At 41.3% G+C, this 26,150-nt stretch overlaps 1 protein-coding gene across 1 annotated transcript in view; it reads left to right on the top strand.

Moving 5' to 3' along the window:
• The window catches only part of znf800a (zinc finger protein 800a), a 114,946-nt gene that overhangs the window by 58,121 nt on the left and 30,675 nt on the right, over nucleotides 1–26,150 (top strand). Inside the window, exons 2-3 of the mRNA XM_060839490.1 lie at nucleotides 15,469–15,540; nucleotides 18,988–19,068. Of these exons, the coding sequence (XP_060695473.1) occupies nucleotides 19,030–19,068 (39 nt within the window). The 5' untranslated portion in view covers nucleotides 15,469–15,540; nucleotides 18,988–19,029. The remainder of the gene's footprint in view (nucleotides 1–15,468; nucleotides 15,541–18,987; nucleotides 19,069–26,150) is intronic.

The raw sequence follows: 26,150 nt of genomic DNA, 5'->3' as shown, positions 1-26,150 counted from the left end.
TTTCGAGTATAAGCTCTTCATCAGGAATGGGGAGGGGGAGTGTGCATGAGAGATAAATGGGTGGGGGAAGGTAGCTGGGAACGTGATAGGTAGATGAAGATGGGGCGTGATGGTAATAGGTTGGAGCAGATAGCTGGGAAGGAAGATGGACTGATAGGACAGGTCAAGAGGGTAATGCTGAGTTAGGTGATTGGATCTGGAATAAGGTGGGGGAAGGAGAGATGAGGAAATTGGTGAAATCAACATTGATCCCATGTGGTGGAGGGTTCCAAGATGGAAGATGAGGTGTTCTTCCTCCAGGCATCAGGTGGCTAGAATTTGGCGGTGGAGGAGGCCCAGGACTTGCACATACTTGGCGGAGTGTAAGGGGAGGTTTGACGTGTTCGGCCACAGGGCGGTAGGGTTGAATAGTGCGTGTGTCCCAGTACAAGTAAGCCGTCAAGCTTACTGACCCTCGAATATAAAATGTTCTCCCTAAAATGATCAAAAAAACTACTTTCATACATGTTACTGAAAACGGTAAAGCACCCCATCTATCCATACTCTTGTGCTGTGCTGAATAGTACTGTGGCTCTTTTCACTATAGGCCCATCGTATGGACCCATCTGTCAATAAGACAATAATTCAATTGCTGTGAGGTGACTAAATCAGTTGTAAGAGGCTCAGTTCCACGAGTTGCGAAAGTCTTGATGGTTAATTAGTGCCTGAATATCTGTTACTTCTACTTTGTTTCAAAGGAAAACAATAGAGTTCTTGCTTGAATGTGGAACAGATTTTCTTAGTGTCTGTATTCTCTTTAAATTTTGAAACTTTACCCTTTTTGGTCCACTTTTTCAGTTACCTTCCTTTATGCTGCCTTTGTAGGGATTCTTGGTGTAGTTTTGCAACCAAAACACCATTCAGGACATTATTGCTTGGTGACATGCAAAGGACGGCCTTTTACTGCTTCACAACTGGACAAAAGTATGTATGGGGCAGAGATAAATGTTAATTGCTTTCATTAGATAATGAGTATTTGGCAGCATTCAGATGGTGTGGATTGTGGATCAGCAGGAGACTTGGCAACCTCATTCTCTCTGAAGGTTTCAGAGGCTTGGAATTGTTGAAGATGCATGTGACTATTCATTTGTGGCAGAACACATTGTCCAAAACCCATAAGTTTGTGCCTTGAAAAGTAATAAAATACCATTTTGTATTTTGAGATTCATTCACATGTGATCACCGCTACCTTTTATTCGTTATGTTTCGCTAACTTTCGATGCCAATATTTCAACTTAATGATTCAATATTATTCACTTAATGTTATTTGTACTTGAAGTTGCCTGTTCCATCTCTTTGTATATCCCAACATAGCTAAACTAGTCAGATATTGAAAAACATAACTTCCAGCCGCATACTGACTAATCTCTCAATTTTTAAAAATTCTTTTAGTTTAATGTTTCTTTTAGCATATATTTTATTGAACAAAACTTTCCATTTCGGTCACATTGCATTTTAAAAATTGCATTTAAAACTGTGAATCGCACATTTAGTAAATATGCAAATTTGGTCATACTGGACCAAGGAAGATGGGTCAGACATTGGTTTGTTTTTGTCCATGTTTTGTTACAAAGTCATTTTATCCCCTCCGCCCTCTTTCCAGGAAAATATGGCCTAGTTACCTTGGCTATTCAACTGTTGCTGTTTCTTTGCATCTATATCAAAATGTCTGATGTAATCATGCAATTTCAAAACTACTTAGTAAGGCTGATTCCTTGGATTACTACTGGATCTTTTTTGGGTTATCTGGTTCCTTGGAGGTTACGGATAGCTCCTCTCCTTTCTAAATTGACGCCAGCCTGACAAAAAGACAACAGCAACAGAAGTGCAGCAACCAGGCAATAAGAGGTGTTCCTTATTCCAGATTAGATGCTAGCAAATGAACGTTTTTCCACTCCCTGTGAGTTTGCCAAGCAGAAGCACTTTAAAGAGAGCTGATCCATCTTACTTTGAAATTTGTGATCAGTTCTTTTATTTATTCCTGAGGTGGTGAGAGATTGCGGCAGCCTGGAATTTAAGAGTGGGCTGAGAATGGCAGGGAAGCCTGAACCACACTAAATACCATTTTAAAGCAGAAGGTAATGCATCCTGCTTCATTGTGTACATGTAGATGGCTTTTTTTCTTTTCGTTTGTTGGTTTCTTTCAGAACAAAACACCTAAATCTTAAAGTTTGAAGCCCTCAGCGTGACAACTTTAACGAACAGCTGAATTAATAGATTTCTTGCAATCCAATTTAGTAGCTTTTTCATTGTGTCACCCACTGATTCAGGGACATTTGAAAGCGTATACAAAAGGACCTAATTATGGGAGTATTATTTAACAGTATTTACACCTGCAGTGGTCCCATATGGCATGCACTACAGCCATGGCTGCCATTGTGCAGGTTTTGGTTTTGGCACAGGAAAGACTGCTTTCAAAAGAGCATCTGTATCCTGTTTAGTGAAGATTGTTAACGAAGTAGCAAAACTTTGACTGCATGAACGTCAAGTTTTCTCTTCTGATGCTGAACATCAGTATTAACTAACATATCAATGGGAAAGAAAACATTTGCCATTATACAAAGGTTTTAGGGTTTTTCATCTTGCTGCAATTGTGTTTGATACTATTGAGAAAGGTAATGATGTGTATGAACTATTAGACATCTATTTTCGGAATGCCAATATTAGTGCATCTTTTGAAAAAGCACCAATACCAGAGATTTCTGTGTGTAGTTGCTTCTTAAAGTAAATCGCAACAGGTTTTATTTTGTGTTGTTTACCCATAAGTAAATCAAATGGAACTGAGGACTTTGCCTTTTCCTCACTCTTTTGCATTGATTACGAGTAATTTCAATTACACACAACTATGTATAAATCCACATTAGAGAGGCAAGTCTGCCAGAGTGGTGTGGAGCTAAGAGGATTTTCTTGTAATGTGTTTGTGGTGATAATGAAATGTCTGTGTTGTTTAACATAGAAAGTAATTCAATTTCATTCTCCCAAGCTTTTGTTAGATCATAAAAGTGGCATGCTGTTGAGAGTACCCAGCCATGGTACAACTTGAATTCCTTGTCAACTGGCATTGCAGTAAATCACAATAAGCCAGCGCAAACTGCATGGAGCACGTTAATGGGCAAAATGATCAAATAGTTGTTGTAAATGACCTACTTGTTTCAGACACTGAAGTTGTAGTTATGTTAGGGTACAAATATTCCATAGCTCTTGCTACTCTGAGTGGCAAAAGAATGGGAGCACTTGTTGGTTATGTGCTTCGTACAGGTGCATGTTGCCCATAGGCCAGTGCTTCTCTCTTTTTGCCTGAAAAGAGAGAGAAGCAAGAAAAACAATGAGAGAAGAGGTAACCTTGACTGCTATGCACATGCCATTGCGAAGTTAGCTGTTGGTCTGAGAAGACTGCAGACTTTAATCTGAACCCACTGTGACTTGTAGTCTGACGAGTTGGCACCTGATGGTCATTGTGGGGTAATTGTGACAGGGGATGCTATGGTGTCAGATGTCATTGCTCTGATGCTCACTGAACTCTGACAGTATGGTCTTCTATTTTGTAACAGTTGAACCTTAAATATTGGTTTTATGTTGCTTTGGAACTAATACTGCTGATTAATTTTAACGTGACTTAACAACCGAGTGTATAATTTTAATACTTGTTTCTTGAGGTTTTAGGAAGTTCCTTTTTCAGTTTCCTTGTATTCAACTCTTGTTCTATTGAGGTATTTCTAATTCCAGTATTTTTAATATCATTCCATTGGAATTAAAATTACGTTTTGGTGAATTACTGAATGATCAACTATTATAATATTAGGAGAAAGGAAATATGTAAATTGATTTCACTGAAATACTTTTTCATAAATTCAACAAATGATAATTGAAACCAATGTAAAACTGAAAATAGAAAAGCTTCCAAGTTACTACTTGTGTTTGGATGCATGTTCTGTTCTGTACTCCAAAACAGTCAACAAATTGGACTTGATTTGAATTAAATGCATCATAACATACAAGTGACTCAAAGTTCTTATTTAGCTATACAAAGTCAGGTCTGGTCAAAGTAGTTTCAATCTGAGTATATTGATCTTTGATCTTTGAGGACCCTATTGACTTGATCTACCCAGACTGACCTGGTAACTTTAGCAATTGTGAAATATCTTAGTGTATTGTACACTCTCATAGATTTCTGGGACTCCATCGTCAGCCCAGAATAATCAGGAAACCATTTTCTGCAAATGATAAAGTATTTTGAAATAAAACAGAGTCTGACAAAACTGCATCGGTCAGTGAAGCGAAGAGGGCAGTGGTTTTATTATTACGTGCAATGATCTCTATTTGTGTCTCTAGGACCTATTGTTGAAATAACAATGTACCAAGAACATTTCCATCCAGGAGTCATGTTTGATCTGGTCTGGTGGAATTCATGAATTCTATCCAAGTGTTAAGTAGTAGTACTGTAACAGCAAACAGTTTCATCAGTGATTTAATGATTTTACACAAATCATGCTGATGTCGATGATTTTTGTAAAGGAAGAACAGAGAGCAATGATCAATTTCTTTCTTGCCAATTTGAGAAATAAAATCAGTGAACCATTAACAAAGTGCACAGGCAAGGTTGGAAGGAAGACTTTTAAGTTGCAATGCCAGCAAAAAGCAGGTTGTTAGGTTACTTTACCTATTATACACGATGAAAAGCAAGCATTCTGGTCGTGCCACTCGCTGGACCATTTTAAAGTGCATGAGCTACGTTTGTGACATTTTGCAAGTTGATCCTTATAAAAAGTGGGAATTCTTTTCAAACTTTCAGAACTGTGTAGCTAGGTTAGTGACTTGTTGCGTCAAGGTCAGTTAGTTCTGCAGTGTTACTGCCAGTAATCTAAATTGCACTTGATACCCATATGTGATAATTAACCAAATCGATAATCTTGTGGATTGGCATTTACAGTCTATAACATACAATATAATGTCAGAATAATTTTTATGCTTTAATAAATTAATTAAAAATTGAATGGAAGTTTGCTCTGGGTGTTCCTTGTTTTATGTCTGTTTCTTATTGGGCAGTAACAAAACCTGTGCATTGTAGTATCTGTAGAAGTTAAAGACAATAGTAGAAATATCAAATGGATGATGAAGCAATCCAATTTGTATAGTTTTTATTATATATTCAGAACAAATATCTTTCACGGCCTAGTTTTCTAACCATAGGAAGCTTTAATGCAGAATTCGTACCGATGGCACTCTAGTTCCGAGAGTGATGTGGTTTGCTGATTTACCCACAAGTTTTAGTTGCAGTGATGTGCACCTGCTGATAATACCGGCTCCTCTAGCATGCAACTGCTTTTATGTTTCCTCCTTTTAGTACTTCAAACGAGTGACAAATAGTACAAAAGCACATTGACCACAGTTGACCTTTGACATGCACTACCAGATAAATGGCAGTTAATGAGAAAGCTCTGTGTTTTTCTTTTAACGTATGAAGTATCATTTATAGTTACTGAGCCAGTACCGGGTTGCATTTTAATAGTGTGGTGCCAAAATAGAGTGGAATCTTCTGTTACAATAGCTAGTTACTTTTTTTTTATGTTAAGCTTCAATGTCTTTGCAATGTTAGGATGGCTGCCACCCAAGCAACTGGCGATATTTTTTGGCAGTGTTTTGGTTTGCTCATTGATAAAAGCTTTGTCCATAGCAACTAAAAGCTAATTGGAATTGACCTTTTTGTGGCACTGATGGTAAAAATTTTTAACAAATTTCCGTTTGCTGTTATTGGCAGTTAGTCTTAAGGATGTGGCAGGAGTTGGTGAATAACAATTAAGCATATAGGTAATTGTGCAACTGGTTAATAATTTCATTCAAAATCTAAGCCAAAACTTAAAAGTAGGCAGTGGTATTATATGCGAGGGAAGGATACGTAAAACAATATATTCAAAATTTTAAATGTGTTATTTAATAAAATTCAATGTTTTGGTGCACATAGCATGAAGAAATTCAACCTTTTTACACATTTTAGTAAACTATTAAAAGTGTCAAAAGTATAAAGGAGTCCACGTTTAGCATCTCTTAGAAGGTTCCCCTTCCAAAGATGGGCTAATGAACTTTAGCAGAAAAGATTGAGAAAGAAGGCTCCCTTGTGCTTTGTGAGTCCTAATAATAAAAAAAAGGAAAAATGAAACCCCTGTACAGATGAGCACCTCTGTTCAAATCTTCAAGGTGAGTATTTTGCTTTTTTGGTCAGGCCTCTGAATTCGTTCACGAAACAACGAAAAGAGATGCTCAGCTTTTCAAAAACCAAGAGAGCTCCTTCACTTTAAACTGTATGATTATCCAAATGAGAAGGTAAAGGGGCTTTGACTTAACCTCTTGCCAGAAAGAGGGTGCCTTGTGACAATGCAATTTTCCCTTAGTACTGTGCTGCATTGCTAGCTGAAGCTGTGTGTTCAGTTACAGGCGCAGAGCTCAAGCCCATGACGTACCTTCGTGAAGTGTGTCCTGGCACCGAGGAGTTAACACTTTTTGCCACACCTATATTTTGTCTTAATTTTAAGAGAGCTCTGTGAAACCACAATTACAGATCCCCCAATTTTGCCAAGATGGCTAGAAATTTCAGATTCTAAACCCTATGTAAGCCAAAATAAATTTGAAGTTGATCCAGTGCACCTTTGTTGTGTATTCTGTGGCTTTGCAATTGCTTTCTCCGTACCAGGTTGTTTTGCTAGAAAAATTGTTGAGCTGTGGTAGCTGATGCACTCACTAGATCTCATGTAAAATCTAATGATCTTGTACCAACCATATAGCAAATTCTTAACAACTTGCTTTTAGTCATATGGCCCTTGTTTAAACAGTATACATTTACTGGAACTTGTATTTTGTAGATAAGGAACTCTGTAACTTGCTGTCCTGTGGTGATTTACTCTTGTGTTTTTATCCTGTTTGAGCAGCTCACACAGAGGTAGCTGTCTCATATTTTTGTTGGGTAGCACAAGGCGATATATTGGGATATATAGTTTATGCCACACTTCTAACTAATTCCATTAAAAACATTCACTGGCTATTAAATTGTTTTACTTTATTAATTCATTTGTTTAAGCCATACTAAATCAGTAACATTTTTGAGCTTTGCGATAATGCAGTCCTGATTGCTTATAAATTGTATACTAGTTTTTTTTTATAGTGGGCCTCCATAATAACTTTTTACATCAGATCATAATCTTGTAAATTGTGATCTATCCTGAATGTATGAACACACACTTGAAAGTGATTTGCTGATTATTGGAGAATTTCTAGCTAACATGTAATGAAGTGATCTTTAATGTCAGAATTTGCAGCTGTATTCAACTGCAGAGTAATAACTGTTCTACACTGAAAATACTTTCCTTGCAGCGTAATCTTTTAAAGTTGGCCGTGAATTTGCTTGAGCAGGATATCTCTTGGATTTTGCTACTTACAAGATATTTATCCTTGCTCTTGAACATGGTGTGATGTGTAAAATGGGTCTCCTGGGACCGCTATGAAAGATGAGACCAACAATCTACCTTGGAATTGAGAATTAACAAGTCATTGGAGATTCAAATTTAATGCAGAATCTTTTTTTATTCAGAAAAAGGGTGAGAGGTTGGATTTAAGCTAAACAAAGGAAAAAATAAAAGATATTTAAAACTAAAGATTCTTGGATTTAACAACTATTTACTGTCTGTTGAAATGGAACTCCACATAAAACATCCATTGAAGATTTAAGCTGAGCGACTTTTTGGAATATTGCATGCAATTCTGGCTCCCTCCTAGCAGAAGGAGGTTGCAAAACTTGAAAGGGTTCAGAGAAGATTTCCAAGGATGTTGTGAGGGTTGGAGGGTTTGAGCTGCAGGGAGAGGCTGAGTAGGCTGGGGCTGTTTTCCCTGGAGGGGTGATCTTTAGAGGTTCATAAAATCATGAGGGGCATGGAAAGGATAAATAGACAAGATATTTTCCCTGAGTTGGGGGAGTCCACAACTAGAGGGCATAGGTTTAGGGTGAGAGGGAAAAAGATTTAAAAGGGACCTAAGGGCCAAACTTTTTCATGCAGAGGGTGAGGTGTGTATGGAATGAGCTGGCAGAGGAATGGTGGAGGCTGTTTCAGTTACAACATTTAGAAGGTATCAGGATGGGTATATAAATAGGAAGGGTTAAAGGGATATGGAAAATGGGTCTAGATTCATTTATGTTATCTGGTATGGACAATTCAGACCGAAGGGTCTATTTCCATGCTGTGCATCACTATGACTGTAAATATACACACATTTATTAAATTGTTCCTTTTCTGGGTAAGTGTGTGTTTGACATTTCTGGAGCATAACTAAAAGAGAAAGATAAAATCTTGCATTTGTATAGTGCTTTTCATGATCACCAAACATCTCAAAAGCAATTCACAGCTATTGAAATACTTGTGAAGTGTTCTCTCTGTCATGTAGCAGTTATTTGCACATGGGAAATAAGCAACAGAACACTGACTAGATAATCTGATGACAGTTCAGGGTAAATATTGGCTGGGGCCCCAGAATTAACTTTGCTCTATCATGCCTACCTAAGACAACATATTGGCCATGCTCTCATCTGAAAGACTGCACTTCCTCAGTATGACCACTGGAGCGTGGATGCTGATTTGAGTTCAAGACTTGGAAGGATACTTGAATTCAAGGGTTCTGTGACTCAGGTGAGAGTGCTCTTAACCGAACCCCCCCATGCCTGAAACATATAATTAAAATGCATTTATATTGCTGTTGTCCAGCCCTACCTTTTCTGGAGTCATATAAAAAGCAATTAAAGTGAAAAAGTTCATGAGGTTAGAGGAGAGCTGCAAATTATCTGCTGCATTAGTGACAGTCTGCTCACCATACATGGAGAACTTTCCTTGTTGCAAGGTGTAGGATGAGTTGTACACTAATCATGGCCTACCATTAAAACTCTTCTGTTTTGACAACCAATTCAGCATGTTAATCATGGTCATTTCTGATGTGCATTTTTATGAATTTTACTAATTGAATAAATTTCATCTGGGACCACTTGCTATCTGCTTGTCTTTCTTGAATGTAATTAAGAAAATACACAGGAATATGGATCATATATTGCAGAAACATTGACAACAACTTGTGAAACATTCAACACCCAACCTATTTGTTATCAGTTGTAAATTTGTGTTTCCCAAGTTGGCACAATTACCAACACTGATGCTGAAAAATTGGTGTTTTGGAGATCAGTCATAACACTTCTCCAATCCAACAGAATTTAAACATTTCATTTTCCATTCTAACAACACAATCTTGGCATCAAAAGACGTGAGGATGTGGCCTCATTACCAACCAGCAGAGAGAATTTTCACCGGCTTCTTAAACTTCTAACAAAACTCTGTTGTATGACTTTTTTTTCTCATTGGCCACACTAGAAGTGCGTGTTTTGAGCTGAATTTTTTTTTGGTAATATTACTGCAAAAAGAGTTTAAAGACATTTTATAAATATAACAAAACTTACAGTTTAATTATTTCATTTATGCTTCATGCCATATTTAACTACAGCTTGGAGTTTTTTATTGTCCAGCTCTTCTAGGAATATCCTTGGAGCCAGCCCCTGGCAAATAGCAGGATTTTGAACTTGTAGTATTGAGCTGATTTAAGAAAAAGAAATGTTACTTGCCCCAACATATCGATAAAGCACACTGCTTATGATCTAGGAGGTTTGCTGGATGAATGTGAATAAAATGAAGTTGTTTTCTTGCATGATGCGTAGCCTCGTGGATCAGAGTTGGTGTCAATAATGATCAGCTGATGGTTTAACCGTGGAACCAAATCTGAACAGTGCAATCATGAGATGAATGAAATTAAATGCTTGCTATTCTTTTTCTTCCCCCACTTTCTACATTGGCTTGCTCCCCTGCTGCCACCTCTCTCTTTGTTTTCGGTTTTATGAATAAGGTAGCCAAGTTTTTTTTTCCTTTTTTTCCCCCCCCCCCCCCACCGGTAAAATGCAACCACAGCTTATTTTTTTTTCCTTGGGTGCGGCACTTCACAAAAGCCAGTGTCACCAGTATTCTCTGCCGTCTTTATTTGCATCTCTTGTGTTCTTGTCAATATTAATGGGCGACTGGAACATGATTGAATAATACTGAAACGTTTGGCGGGCAGTTTGCATTGTTGTCACAGTTCAAGTAACAAACGCAGACAATAAATTATAATAGTGGAGAAAAGCAGAGAAAAATCCATCAGTTTTCCACCTGTTTCCTGCAAGTCCAGAGAATAAGTTCGCTTATTCAGTGGAATCCAGATCTAAGCGCTGAATTAAGCTCTGTTTATTCTGCAGCTGTACATGTGAGTTTGTTGAGACTGTACAGCTGCGTCACACTAAAGGTAGAGATGTGCTTTAGTGTTAATTGATTACCCTTCGGTCTAGTCTTTTAACGTTTGTTGTTTAATTCACCAAGCCTTATGATGGGGTGATTTGTCGCACCTGGCTGACCACCATTTTCTTGTGTCTTAGCTAGAAGGTTATTCAAGAGATGTATCTGCAAGGTGCACAAGGTACACGGTATGATCCCATTGGGGAAATCCATTTGGCATTTATCACCAACATTTATAGCCTCCGTGTTCTCGACTGGATTCTTCTTTGTGATTTGCGTCGAGCGCCAACCACCAGTTTTGGGCTGCAAAGAAATGGTGGAAAATTAGAGTCCCTGCAAGAAAATGTACCTATGTGCTCCTGATCCAACAGAGGTGTATTGATACCAGGGAAGATGATGTCGGAATGAAAGTTATATGAATGTAAAAAACCTTGGAATCCAGCACTCAAGGCAATATCACTGCTTATCATACTAAATTAATTAAGAATCAGTGTCTCCTTAATCATTCTGAACCAAGCATGCATTAAAGCCTTGGAGATGTGAGATAGCAACCACTCCATCATTAGTGTAGTTCAGGCTAACATCATTGTAATGCAGCTAGTTCATGAGTGTATGGTACAGCATTGAATACTTTCTGTTTTGATGTTTTTAGTTATTCCTCCTAATATCTCCTTTGGCACAGGGTCAATTTTTACCTTGTGCCTTGGGACATAATGTTAAAGGCTTTATGCAAACCCAAGTTGTTGGACTGGAACCCCCAGTCAGGAATGAAGACTCTGCGTATTGTGATCCTTTATCACAGGGTGTAGTGTAACTTCAATTTCAGTCACAGTCTGTGAGTTATGTTTTGTGCTGTCAGGTTGTTCCATCAGAAATATCTAAAGTCATTACTGAGGTACAGTACTTTTGAACTGATGACATTTCAAGCAGTAACTCCACTAAGTACTTAATTGGTTGTGAATCATTTTGACAAGTCCAGTGGGTGTGATGAGCTCTAAATAAATGCAGTAGTTTCTATCTCTCCGAAATGCAGGAGCACAGATAAAGTAACCACTACGTTTCCTCCCAAGCCCTGATCCATCCTGACTTGGAACAATATTGCTGTTCCTTCACTGTCATGGAGTCAAAATCCCAGGCACCTTTCTGAAACGACTGTGCGTGAGGTCAGTGGGTGAGGGAAGAATAGCGGTCAGAAACCTTCAGGGAGTGGGCTGCTGAGCTGGCAGCAGACTAGGGTGAACCTGCCTGTGTTATCTGATTCTGCCCCACATCTCACTGCAGTTCCCATCACTCAGACCCCTCTCTGGCTTGGCCCAGGGTGTCCTCACTTATAATCGGGATTGCATTCCTGAAAATTGCAACTTGAAGTCAAGTGTTGATTCCGAATGAAATCGGTGTTAAAGCAGAACTTAAGGTCTGTAGGGCCTTCCTTAGTCGTTACCCCTGTCTCTGATATACGGTGCTTTAAATGCCTGATTCCTTCAGTGATAAATGAAATAACTGCTGAAATAACTATTTTTCTTTTATGTTTTAATGTAACAGTTTACTTACAGCAGAGAAGAAGTTGCTGTGTGGGGTTTGTGCCAGGGAGCCTTTGCTCTTTTGAGTTCTGGGTTACTTGCTGGGCCATTTATTGTTCTTGGCTGTTGGCTAGTTTTGCAGCTGGGATGGGGTGGTCTGTGGTGTCCCTTCTTGCTCCCTCTCCAATGTTAGTAATAAGTTGATCAGACATCTTGCATGTATGGACTGATCTGTGAGGACATTTCGGGAACACTGATGTCTGTTTTCCGTTTTGAGATCTAGACACAATCACAGCAACTGTTTAGGCCTGTGTCAGGTGGAAGCCTGCTCTCCAGCCACCTCGACATGGGAAGGTCTATCCTCCATGACCCATGACTGTTTGTTTTTCCCCTTCGGCATTCGGCCACGTGCAAGATCTTTGTTGCATTAATGTTCATGGAAAGGAACATGTATGTGACAGTGAACTCCATTTGAGTTTAAATAGCCTTCGTTATCCTTTGCACGATAGTTTCATCTCCATATTTGCCTTCATGCTTACCATCAGCGCAAAACCCTTTCTGACCTAGTTCCCCTGGTTTGGTGTGTTTGTACTGTGCAGCAGTACTTCTAAACAGATGTTTGTGGTCCCTTCTGTGTCTATTGTGTATTCAGTGTGAGGCTATCCTTTTGTATCTTGATTCAGGGGAGACATGTAGCTTAAGTTTTCTAGTCAAATCCTTAATCCCCTAGCATCCCCTCCAGACAATACCTTTCCTTATTCTGGTGACTCTTCTATCTTGCTTCAATCTGCACCTGTAACGGTCAGCCCTTTCATTACCTTCGTTGGTATTCCTACTTGAATAGGCTAGAACTATTAATTTGTAAGTAGAAGTGAAGACCAGTCTTGTGATTGCTGGACTGAAACTCTGTTCCATAATGGCGAATTTTGTTTTTTGCAATTTCTGGCCCTCCGATTTTGCCAGTTGGTATTTTGCACTCTGAACATAGTTAAGGAAAGGGATTGACATATACCGAATCTTAATTCCTATGGACTAGAGTATATTCTTCAGAGGGTATAGTTTCCAGTTTTAATTTATGATATGCAGAGTGATTTATTAGATAAGCACATAAAATAAAAACTGTTCAATTGCAGGAGACCACTAATCCATAGCATGGGAGTCACCTCATGTGTGAGTCACCATGTATCTGAGTTTGTGGCTCATTGAGGAGACTACAAACTCTTGAGCCAGTTCCATTTTGCTGTCTATTCTGATTTTCAGTGCTGCTCACGTCTGTCTGTCTGTCTCTGTCTATCTCTGTCTCTGTCTCTGTCTCACTCTCTCTCACATCAGTCTGCAGGTCCCTAACTGCACCCAGTGGGTGGGAAGCAAATGCAATTGTCTTAATGACCAAGACACTATTTATTGTCCATTACTTGTTGTCTCAGGAACATTTGAGTCAGCCACAGGCATCGGGCTAGTCATATGTAGTCCCCAATCAGGTAATGTTTATAAACTTCAAAATCTATGACTAGGTTTACAGTCAAAGCCAGATATTACCTCGGGTTGTTTTCTTGTCGTTATTGTTATTTATAACAAGTTATTTTTGAGAAACATTCATTGAGCATGACACCAGTTTGGCTGAAAAATGAAGAAGTTTGAAAAAGCAAACACATTGATTGAACAGTTTTTGATAAAATAGATCTACACTTTTTCTCAAATACCAGCTTGGGAGCAATGTTGGAAATATTGACTTCTGCATTGCCAAGCGCTGGTGATCCTGCTCCACTTTTGCCATTTTACTGGTGCACTGAGACTGCATTGGGCTTATTCAATCATGCATTTTTCTGTCTTGTCAATGCATACAAGTGGTCATGTGCATAAGTTTTATATTAGGCAGTATCTCTCTGCCAGTAGACACTAAATTGAAATCTTGCCAGTGATCCATTCAGCAGCCACTTTACGATAGCACAGGGCTGTGATAGTGAACTTTAAAGTTAATGTTGAACAAGGGAAAAAAGTTGGCAATTTCAAACTTCACTCGACCTGACTGCAATATTTGATTGTCGTAAAGTGGCCTGTGAAAAAGAACAAAGGTTAATGCTGTTCAGAGTAGGACCAGTTTAAACCCAAATGTATGGTTATGCTGGTGGCAGTTCATGGGCCTCTAGGGAAATATATTTAGGAGTTTATTTTCCAACTGTGAATGTGCAATTATTGTTCACTCTGTTCTGGTAGTTAACATTGAGTCCATTTTCTGAAAAGTAAACCTTTGCAGTAAATGGCTCCCTCTTGTGGATATTTTAAGTATTGCAGTTATCAATTTCTGAGATTGATGTACTGTGGAGAGATTGGTTTTGATACCAGTTTAGATTAGATTACTATGGCCCAACAAGTCCACACCGACCCACCGAAGCGTAATCCACCCAGACCCATTCACCTACATTTACAAACAGGTTACTGTTTATAACCTGCCCAAACTATCGACAGGTCACACCTGAGCTCAGCGCTGTGTGTAACTTGACCTTTCAGTTTGGCTTGTTGATTGTTCTAAAGTTGCTTGTAATGGTGAAAGGCATACAAAAGTAATACACCTAAAAAAATCAAACTACTTGGCTTCTGGGTCACTAGATTGTAAAGTTTGACAGAAAAACTAAATTGGAGCTCCTTCCTGGAATAATCTACAGTGATGATCAAATAAGGCAGGCCGCGTTGACAATGGTCTCCAAAACGTTGCCAAAACTGTGCTCATCCAAACCCACGGTCACTGCTATCTAGCAGGAAAAACAACCGACTTAATGAAAGACTTCTCCCGCCCCAGTTATATTGTCTTCCACCCTCTGTCCATCGGGTAGAAGATATTAAAGTTCGAATACATGTGTGAACAGATTCAAGAACCGCTTCTTCCCTGCTGTTATCAGACTTTTTGAAAAGACCTCTTAAATGTTAATGCTGATCTCTCGCTCTCTGCACCCTGATCTTCTACCCTGCTGCACTTTGGTATGGTCTGCCTATGTAGATTGTGTATCTACAGCACATGGATTACAGTGGTTCAAGAAGACAGCTCAGCACTACCTTGTTCAGGGCTGTTGGAGACTGACAATAAATGCTGGCCCAGCCAGTGATGCCCACACCCTGAGTGAATGAAAAAAAACCTCTGTGATCAGTATTTTGATTTTCTATCTAATAAACTTTTTGCCCTCATGTTGGTTGGTACACATACGGATATGTTCTCATGTCGTCTGGTTTTCAGCAGTTGAGTGCAACTCTCCTTCTGTGAAATCCATTCTAACTCTTGGCTTCGGAGGAGGAGGGATCAGTGGGGAGGCAGGCTAGACAACTGGATGTAGGAGGTGAACAGGATGGGATCTAGTGGGGCTGTAGGGGATATGATGTTAAACCCATCATCCTTGAAGATGTTTCTCTGCTGAAGAGGAACCTACGTAACATGACCCCCTACCTTTCGTCTCACATGGGGGGCATTTTAAGTTGTGTAAGTAAGTATTTACAGGAAAATTTTCTTTTGAATGTATCAATCATTTCATCAGTTTTAATTCACGACTTTGTTTTATTTTTAACAGGTGAACAAGCAGCACCGTTTTGAATTTGCAGTGAAACATAAATGCTCCACAGCAGCTAATCCATCTGCTTTGGTAAATAATTACTATTATTTATATGGTTATTGTACTGGTATTTATTTCATTAAGAAATTCTGCTTTCATCTGAAGAATGCAGTTAAACCCTACAGTTGGCCCACATTTCTGCCCCTCTCCCCACTGAACTTTCCTTTTGGATTTGATGCGATATTTCACAGAGTGCTTTGAAAGTGACACTCCCAGATGAAGATTCAGCGTCACCTCTGGGGCGTGCTGGCATTTTTAAAGCAAGGGTGGTGGAGGAGAGACGGGAACTCGGTCACATCCGGTTAGCTGACTTGAGTGTGTTGACAGGCAGGAAAGCACCAGAAGGCAGCTACTGTTTTGTTCAGCTATTGTTTTGTCCAAGTTTCTGCAGCTGATTAAAAGAACCATGAGGGAATCTCTGGCTGTTGTGAAGTGTCTGCAGCTGGTGACATTTTTGTAGAAGGCCAGTGACTCATCGAAAGTGCATGCCTGTGTGACTGCTGCAGCCCAGGAGATACTGCGCCAGTCACTTGCAGGTTATCCCTGTTAAAATACTCGGTGCCACACACCAGTCACTGTCTATTGAAGAGAGTGAAAACCCTCATTCTGTGAAGGACTGCAGCATTCACTGCTAGCATCTCGCAAACAGCTCTTGGATATGTTAGTGGTTCTCTATCTCTTTCTGTCTTTTGTTAGTTGGAAAGATCTTTTCAGGGAAGATTCATAGTTCATTGTTGACAGTGAGGTCTGTGAGAGACAACATGAAGATTTCAGAGTTGCTCACAGAAGGAGAACCTTCGGCCCGTTGTGACCATGCCAGCTATTTAAGCACCTATCTGCTCCTAACCCATTTTCCAGCACTTGGCCTGTAGCCTTGTCTGCCAAGATCCTTCAGGTATTCACCTCAATGCTACTTAATGTTGTAATTGTTCCGACCTCTACCACCTTTTTTCAGGTAGTGAGTTTCAGATGCACCACATTGAAAAATAATTCTGTAAATCCCTCCTCAACCTCTCCTGCCTCTCACCATAGCTTTTAGTTATTGAACCCTCCAATAAGGGGAGATGTTTCTCCCTATCTACTTCATATGCTGTTCATAATTTTGTAGGTCTCAGTCAGCCCCGCCCCCTCCCAACAGCAGCCTTCTATTTTCTAAGGAAAATTACTGCAGTCTTTCTAATCTCTCCTCATTATTGAAGTGCTTTAACCAGGGCAACATCCTGGCAAATCTCTTCCGTGCCCTTCTCCAGTACGCTCACATATTTTCTATAATGGACTGACTAAAGCTGTGCGTTTAAAAATGAGGTCTGCAGATGCTGGAGATCACAGTTGAAAATGTGTTGCTGGTTAAAGCACAGCAGGTTAGGCAGCATCCAAGGAATAGGAAATTCGACGTTTCGGGCATAAGCCCTTCATCAGGAATGAGGAGAGGGTGCCAGGCAGGCTAAGATAAAGGGTAGGGAGGAGGGACTTGGGGGAGGGGCGATGGAGATGTGATAGGTGGAAGGAGGTCAAGGTGAGGGTGATAGGCTGGAGTGGGGTGGGGGCGGAGAGGTTAGGAAGAAGATTGCAGGTTAGGAGGGCGGTGCTGAGCTGAGGGAACCGACAATTCCTTCAAAACTCCATCCCATATTCCCAATTCCTTCGTCTCCACCGCATCTGCTCCCAGGAGGACCAGTTCCAACACCGCACAGCCCAGATGGCCTCCTTCTTCAAGGACCGCAGATTCCCCCCAAACGTGATCGACGATGCCCTCCACCGCATCTCCTCCACTTCCCGCTCCTCCGCCCTTGAGCCCCGCCCCTCCAACCGCCACCAAGGCAGAACCCCACTGGTTCTCACCTACCACCCCACCAACCTCTGTATACAGCGTATCATCCGCCGTCATTTCCGCCACCTCCAAACGGACCCCACCACCAGGGATATATTTCCCTCCCCTCCCCTATCAGCGTTCCGCAAAGACCACTCCCTCCGTGACTCCCTCGTCAGGTCCACACCCCCCACTAACCCAACCTCCACTCCCGGCACCTTCCCCTGCAACCGCAGGAAATGTAAAACTTGCGCCCACACCTCCTCCCTCACTTCCCTCCAAGGCCCCAAGGGATCCTTCCATATCCGCCACAAGTTCACCTGTACCTCCACACACATCATCTATTGCATCTGCTGCACCCGATGTGGCCTCCTCTACATTGGGGAGACGGGCCGCTTACTTGCGGAACGCTTCAGAGAACACCTCAGGGACGCCCGGACCAACCAACCCAACCACCCCGTGGCTCAACACTTTAACTCTCCCTCCCGCTCCACCGAGGACATGCAGGTCCTTGGACTCCTCCACCGGCAAAACATAACAACACGACGGCTGGAGGAAGAACGCCTCATCTTCCGCCTGGGAACCCTCCAACCACAAGGGATGAACTCAGATTTCTCCAGTTTCCTCATTTCCCCTCCCCCCACCTTGTCTCAGTCGGTTCCCTCAACTCAGCACCGCCCTCCTAACCTGCAATCTTCTTCCTAACCTCTCCGGCCTATCACCCTCACCTTGACCTCCTTCCACCTATCACATCTCCATCGCCCCTCCCCCAAGTCCCTCCTCCCTACCCTTTATCTTAGCCTGCCTGGCACCCTCTCCTCATTCCTGATGAAGGGCTTATGCCCGAAACGTCGAATTTCCTATTCCTTGGATGCTGCCTGACCTGCTGTGCTTTAACCAGCAACACATTTTCAACTGACTAAAGCTGTGCATTGTACTTCAGCTGTGGGCTAATTAACATCTTTGTACTGTTCCATGGTCTTGTATTTGATGCTTTAAGTATCATATCCCTTAATGACCTTTTTTTTTATCTGTGTCCTTGTTGCTTTCAAAGATCTGCGGATATTCACACCAAGGTTTGCCTGATTCTCTGTACCTCCTGAGGTCCTACCATTCATTGCATATTTTCTTGCCTTGTTAGTTCTCCCTAAATGCATCAGTTCTCTCTTTTCAGGATTAAAGTTTATTTGCCACTTTTTTCTGCCCATTTGAAAAGGCTGTGTTGTTCTGTTGTCTAAGGCTTTCTTCCTCTCCGTTTACCACACCTCCAATTTTTTTTGTGTCATTTGCGAATCTGCTAATCAAATACCATACATTTGTGTTTTGATCAATTAATGGACACTCCAAGCAACCAAGGACTCTGCACCAAACCCTGCAGACCATCGCTTGATGCAAGCTTTCTGGCAACGAAGGATGGCAAAATGTTTGTTTTCTTTGCAATCAAAGCACGAGCTGAATCAATGCTTTGAAACTTATTCACACACTGACCTCATTTCGCAGTTTGTGAATTGTCATGTATCAAGAATAAACCTCCAGTCTTTATGTAAACCTACATTTTGCTTCTCAAACACGTTTTCACATTATTTGAAAAATAAGTGTTTAAAAAGAATTTAATAGGTTAATTATATTCAGTACATGGTAAAACGCTTTTGGATCTTATTTTACAGGTCAAGTGTAGAAAGTTGAACTAAATTTGTTGGCTTGTGGCGATGGATAGAGCAAGTGCTGCATTGCGGAAGCGAAATCAGGTAATTGTGAGACTTGTTTGTTTCCATTGACATATGTTGTGAAGTGGATTTTTTTTTAAACTGAGCTGTAGTAAACCTCAAGTGTCAATGTCTGAAACATAAATTCTGGAGCCTAGAATTGCTTTTCTCACAAAGGCTTGCCAAGACAGTGAGCACTTACCTAACCAGTTGGCTGAATGACCTGTTTCTGGGCTTTTAACTTCCATGTAATCCGCCGTGCAACTTTACAATTGTAATTGTAAGGTAGAACAATTTCATCCTTGGACAGGGAAAAAAAGAATTTGATTTGTGTTTTTGACGTTTTGTTCAGTGGTTTATCATTCTCCGCTGTTTTGTCCCTTTGGAGATACTTTTATTCCGGTTATTGTTCCTTCATAGAGTCATAGAGATGTACGGCATGGAAACAAACCCTTCAGTCCAACCCGTCCATGCTGACCAGATATCCCAACCCAATCGAGTCCCACCTGCCAGCACCCGGTCCATATCCCTCCAAACCCTTCCTATTCATATACCCATCCAAATGCCTCTTAAATGTTGCAATTGTACCAGCCTCCCCTGGCAGCTCTGGCAGCTCATTCCATACACGTACCACCCTCTGCGTGAAAAAGTTGCCCCTTAGGTCTCTTTTATATCTTTCCCCTCTCGCCCTAAACCTATGCTCTCTAGTTCTGGACTCCCTGACCTCAGGGAAGAGACTTTGTCTATTTACCCTATCCATGCCCCTCATAATTTTGTAAACCTCTGTAAGGTCACCCCTCAGCCTCCGCTCCAGGGAAAACAGCCCCAGCCTGTTCAGCACCTCCCAATACAAATCCTCCAACCCTGGCAACATCCTTGTAAATCTTTTCTGAACCCTTTCAAGTTTCACAACATCTTTCTGAGAGGAAGGAAACCAGAATCGCATGCAATATCCCAACAGTGGCCTAACCAATGTCCTATACAGATGCAACATGACCTCCCAATTCCTGTACTCCGTACTCTGACCAATAAAGGAAAGCATACCAAACGCCGCCTTCGCTATTCTATCTACCTGCGACTCCACTTTCAAGGAGCTATGAATCTGCACTCCAAGGTCTCTTTGTTCAGCAACACTCCCTAGGAGCTTACCATTAAGTGTATAAGTCCTGCTAAGATTTGCTTTCCCAAAATGCAGCACCTTCCATTTATCTGAATTAATCTCTATCTGCCACTTCTCAGCCCATTGGCCCATCTGGTCCAGATCCTGTTGTAATCTGAGGTAACCCTCTTTGCTGTCCACTACACCTCCAATTTTGGTGTCATCAGCAAACTTACTAACTATACCTGTTATGCTCGCATCCAAATCATTTATGTAAATGACAAAAGTAGAGGTCCCAGCACCGATCCTTGTGGCACTCCACTGGTCACAGGCCTCCAGTCTGAAAAACTACCCTCCTCCACCACCCTCTGTCTTCTACCTTTTTAAGCTCAGTTCGGTATCCAAATGGCTAGTTCTCCCTGTATTCCGTGAGATCTAACCTTGCTAATCAATTTCCCATGGGGAACCTTGCTGAACGCCTTACTGAAATGCATATAGATTACATCTACTGCTCTGCCCTCATCAATCCTCTTTGTTACTTCCTCAAGAAACTCAATCAAGTTTGTGAGACATGATTTCCCATGCACAAAGCCATGTTGACTATCCCTAAATCAGTCCTTGCCTTTCCAAATATATGTACATCCTGTTCCTCAGAATTCCCTCCAACAACTTGCCCACCACTGAGGCCAGTCTCACGGTCTATAGTTCCCTGGCTTGTCCTTCCCACCCTTCCTTCTTAAACAGTGGCACCACGTTAACCAACCTCCCTCCAGTCTCCAGCACCTCACCTGTGACTATCGATGATACAATATCTCAGCAAGAGGCGCAGCAATCGCTTCTCTAGCTTCCCACAGTGTTCTAGGGTACACCTGATCAGGCCCTGGGGATTTATCCACCTTTTGTGTTTCAAGACATCCAGCACTTCCTCCTCTGTAATATGGACATTTTGCAGGTGTCACCATCTATTTCCCTCCAGTCTATATCTGCCGTATCCTTTTCCACAGTAAATACTGATGCAAAATACTCATTTAGTATCTCCCCCATTTTCCACGGCTCCACACAAAGGCCTCCTTGCTGATCTTTGAGTGGCCCTATTCTCTCCCTAATTACCCTTTTGTCCTTAATATATTTGTAAAAACCCTGTGGATTCTCCTTAACTCTATTTGCCAAAACTATCTCATGTCCCCTTTTTGCCCTCCTGATTTCCCTCTTCAGTATACTCCCACTGCCTTTGTACTCTTCTAAGGATTCACTCGATCTATCCTGTCTGTATCTGACATATGATTCCTTCTTTTTCTTAACCAAAGCCTCAATTTCTTTAGTCATCTAGCATTCCCTATATCTACCAGCCTTCCCTTTCACCCAACAGGAAAATACTTTCTCTGGATTCTCATTATCTTATTTCTGAAGGCTTCCCATTTTCCAGCTGTCCCTTTACCTGTGAACATCTGCCTCCAATCTGCTTTCGAAAGTTCTTGCCTAATACCATCAAAATTGGCCTTTCTCCAATTTAGAACTTCAACTTTTAGATCTGGTCTATTGTTTTCCATCACTATTTTATATCTAATAGAGTTATGGTCGCTGGCCCCAAAGTGCTCTCCCACTAACACCTCTGTCACCTGCCCTGCCTTATTTCCCAAGAGTAGGTCAAGTTTTGCAACTTCTCTAGTAGTTACATTCCCATACTGAATCAGAAACTTTCTTTGTACACACTTAACAAACTCCTCTCCATCTAAACCCTGAACACTATGGCAGTCCCAGTCTATGTTTGAAAAGTTAAAATCCCCTTCCATAATCACACTATTATTCTCACAGATAGCTGAGATCTCCTTACAAATTTGTTTCTCAATTTCCCTCTGACTATTAGGAAGTCTATAATACAGTTCCAATAAGGTGATCATCCCTTCATATTTCTCAGTTCCACCCAAATATCTTCCCTGGATGTATTTCTGGGAATAACCTCCCTCAGCACAGCTGTAATGCTATCCCTTATCAAAAGCGCCACCGCCCCCTCCGCTCTTGCCTCCCTTTCTATCCTTCCTGTTCGTGCTACGTTCCCCTGAGATTGTACCCCCCCCCCCCCCCCCCCCCCCCCCCCGCCCCCTACATTTTCCAAAACAGCATACCTTTTCAAATGGGTATAGCCACAGAAGACTCCTGCACTAGCTGCCTATCTCTCTTACCTTTCCTGGAGTTAACCCATCTATGAGACTGTATCTGAGACTTTTCCCCCATTCCTATAACTGCCATCCATCACATACTGTGATGTTGCAAATTCCTCATTGCTTCTAACTGTCTCTCCAACCAATCCATTCGATCTGATAAAATTCTCAACCAACAGCATTTATGGCAGATATAATCTGCTGTAATCCTTAAATTCTCTTTAAACTTCCACATCTGACAAGAAGCACATTTCACTCTACTAAAGGCCATTTTTGCTTCTTCACAATCTATAGACCCAGAAAATAACACCGGCTTATTCCTCTACAAACACTGCCCCAGGTTAAATGAATAGTTATGGCTTATATTTTAAGTTTAATCAAGAGATATATCATCAAAAACATATAAATCAAGAAAGAACCCACTCTACCCACTACTGTAGACTTGCTGTAGGTCACACTTAGAACATAGAACAATACAGCACAGAACAGGCCCTTCGGCCCACGATGTTGTGCTGAACATCTATCCTAGATTAAGCACCCATCCATGTACTTATCCAATTGCCGCTTAAAGGTCGTCAATGATTCTGACTCTACCACTGCCACGGGCAGCGCATTCCATGCCCCCACCACTCTCTGGGTAAAGAACCCACCCCTGACCTCTCCTCTATACCTTCCACCCTTCACCTTAAATTTATGTCCCCTTATAATACTCTGTTGTACCCGGGGAAAAAGTTTCTGACTGTCTACTCTATCTATTCCTCTGATCATCTTATAAACCTCTATCAAGTCACCCCTCATCCTTCGCCGTTCCAACGAGAAAAGGCCGAGAACTCTCAACCTGTCCTCGTACGACCTATTTTCCATTCCAGGCAACATCCTGGTAAATCTTCTCTGCACCCTCTCCAAAGCTTCCACATCTTTCCTAAAGTGAGGCGACCAGAACTGCACACTTAAAACAACAATGCCCTTATCTGATTCTGTGCTTTGAACTTCACCCAACAGTTCCTCCAAGATCAGTTGTGAATTTCACTGTTTGTTAATTTTCCCAGCTGCACTCCGATGTCCAGTGATACATGAATTCAAACAGCAAAGGCAGTGTCAGTTTCTTTCTCTCTCTCTCCTGCACTGACCTCACCATGTGCTTCCTTTGTCTTTTCATCTCCCTTTTAAAACTGCTGTTTTGACTTTGGAAAAAAAAAGTTCCAAAACAATGCAGCAGCATCTACAACAGTAATTGATGCTCCTGGAATTTGAGGAAATCACCTCCGGCACTTCAAATACCTCAAAAAAAAAGAGCAGCTGTTACAGCCAGAAATGTTTCCTGTCCTCCATCTTGGATTACATTGGATTTTGCATTCTCATTTTTGTAATTTTCAAAACATTTGTATGCTCATCAAGATTAAGAATGATACTGCTGAGGGTTTGAATCTCTTTCAGTTTAGAAACCATTGGTAATTACAAGCAATTCCGACATTTAATGTGAGGAACTCTGTCATGCCCAAACAGCACACCTCAAAGCCCAAGTTTCAGAAGAGTGTCTCCTGCTGTATCGGCTTTTCTGCATCTCGTAGAGTCATAGAGATGTACAGCATGGGAACAGACCCTTCGGTCCAACCCGTCCATGCCGACCAGATATCCCAACCCAATCTAGTCCCACCTGCCAGCACCCAGCCCATATCCCTCCAAACCTTCTATTCATATGCCCATCCAAATGCCTTTTAAATGTTGCAATTGTACCAGCCTCCACCACTTCCTCTGACAACTCATTCCATACACGTACCACCCTCTGTGAAAACGTTGCCCCTAAGGTCTCTTTTATATCTTTCCCCTCTCACCCTAAACCTATGCCCTCTAGTTCTGGACTGCCTGACCCCAGGGAAGAGACTTTGTCTATTTACCCTATCCATGCCCCTCATAATTTTGTAAACCTCTATAAGGTCACCCCCCTCCGCCTCCGATGCTCCAGGGAGCATTGCCCATTAATGGCACATTTGTGACGGTTTTACATTGTTGGGTGATCTGTGACAGGGGATTGAGGCTGACTATCTAGAACCCTTTGAAATCAGAAAGAAAATGCCATACTTCTAGCAGACATGCAGAAGTAAAAGTTTTGTGCTAACTCACTGCACCATCCTATTGCTCTGTTAAAAATTTTAATGATGGTACCACATTTTCTGAGGAATGGTGTTCACCACTTCACTCCTTTTTTAAGCATAAACTTCAGAGTTCAGCATTGCTTGCCTAAACTTCTGGTTTGCCCCCTGAGGAAGCATAAAAGCACCCCTGGGAGTATTTCAGCTCAGCACAACACAGTAACCACTTTGGCAGTCAAATCACGCTGCTCTTTATGCAGCAGTAACTGCCCTATTCCAGAGGTCCAAAGGTTTTGAGAAGTGACAGTGAAGGCAAAAGGGCGAAGGGGTTGGGTGGTGGATGAGTAGATCAGGAAATAACATGATGGACAAGTGGTGAAGATTTATGGTGGCAGGTATGGGTATGATGGGTGCGATGGCAATAAATGATTGAAGAGGGGGGTTTGGGCAGGCCAAGGGGTTTGGTGTGATAAATCCGTTTAAGGATAGTGGGTCAGGCCATTGGGGGGAGGTTGGTGGAGATGGTTTTAATCCCTCTATCCTTTCTTGGATAACTATTCAATAAGTCAGCCAAAGCTTAACACACACTGGGCTAGAATGGTTTAAAAAGGCCACCTTCTTCTAACTGCCACCATCTCAAATGCGTTTGGGGAAATTGGCACCAAATGCTGACTCAGCCCGCGTGGCTCACATCCCTGAAGAAATGAGTAATACAAAGTAAACCTTTTGAACTCTGACTCTCACTCAAAATTGTAGACATTTCAGAGAATTGGAGATGGAAAGTAAAGCAAGTCCCAGGTGGCTGGTGCAATGAGACTTTGAGTGGTCCTGTGACACACGCCAGGCTGCGTTGTAGCAATGACGGTGTTTATTTCTGTTGGCAAGATCTGGACCAATATTGGTACCAAATCATGAATTTGAGTGCATCACAAACACTTGGGGTGGTAACAGTCAGAGATTTTGCATTCCTTTTCAAATTATCAATATTAGCATTTATGTTTATGATGGATGCACTGACATTTCTAGAAGACATTTAATAAGGTGCTACATTACAGGTTATTTTGGAAAATAAAAGCTCGCGTTATCGAGAATGACTTATAGCAGGTAGAAGTTTGGCTCGATGTCAGAAAACAGTATGCATAAATAGTTTTTATTTCTGACTGGTAAGATGTGACAGGTGGAGTTCGCAGGGGTCTACTGTGGCGTCAACTTCTTACAATTTATATCATTTACTGAGATGAGGGGAGAAAAGGCATGGTAATCAAATTCACAGCTGTCATAAAGATTTTGAAGTTATTGAAGTCACTTTCTGGATTATAGAATGAGTTGAATACGTGGGAAAAATTCTGGCAGAGTGTAATATGGACAAAGTTATTCATTTTGGCTGGAAGAGCAAAAGAAGCAGTGTATGATTTAAGTGTAGATGAGCTATGAGCTCCAAGTTACAGCGGGATATAGGTGTCCAACAGCATGAGTCACACATATTTAGTATGCAGGTACAGCAAGTAATTAAGATGGCTAATAGAATGCTGTCTTTTATTGCGAGAAGAATTGAAACCAAAACATAAGGATGTTCTCTTTCAGTTATACAGGGTATTGGTGTGTTGATGAAACTTCAGAGGAGGTTAACTGAATTGATATGTGGAATTAGAGGGTTGATGTATGAGGATATTTTGAACAGACTGGGCTAAGAAGAGTGAGGAGTGATTTGATTGTAAAGATCTAGTGTTGGACTCTTGCTGTTGAGTTCAGAACTTGGGGGAGGGGGGA

Source organism: Hemiscyllium ocellatum, chromosome 19 (genome assembly GCF_020745735.1).
Source record: "Hemiscyllium ocellatum isolate sHemOce1 chromosome 19, sHemOce1.pat.X.cur, whole genome shotgun sequence".
Classification (NCBI taxonomy): domain Eukaryota; kingdom Metazoa; phylum Chordata; class Chondrichthyes; order Orectolobiformes; family Hemiscylliidae; genus Hemiscyllium; species Hemiscyllium ocellatum.
The sequence above is the reverse complement of the archived record's forward strand: the minus strand, read 5'-3'. Positions and strand labels throughout refer to the sequence as shown.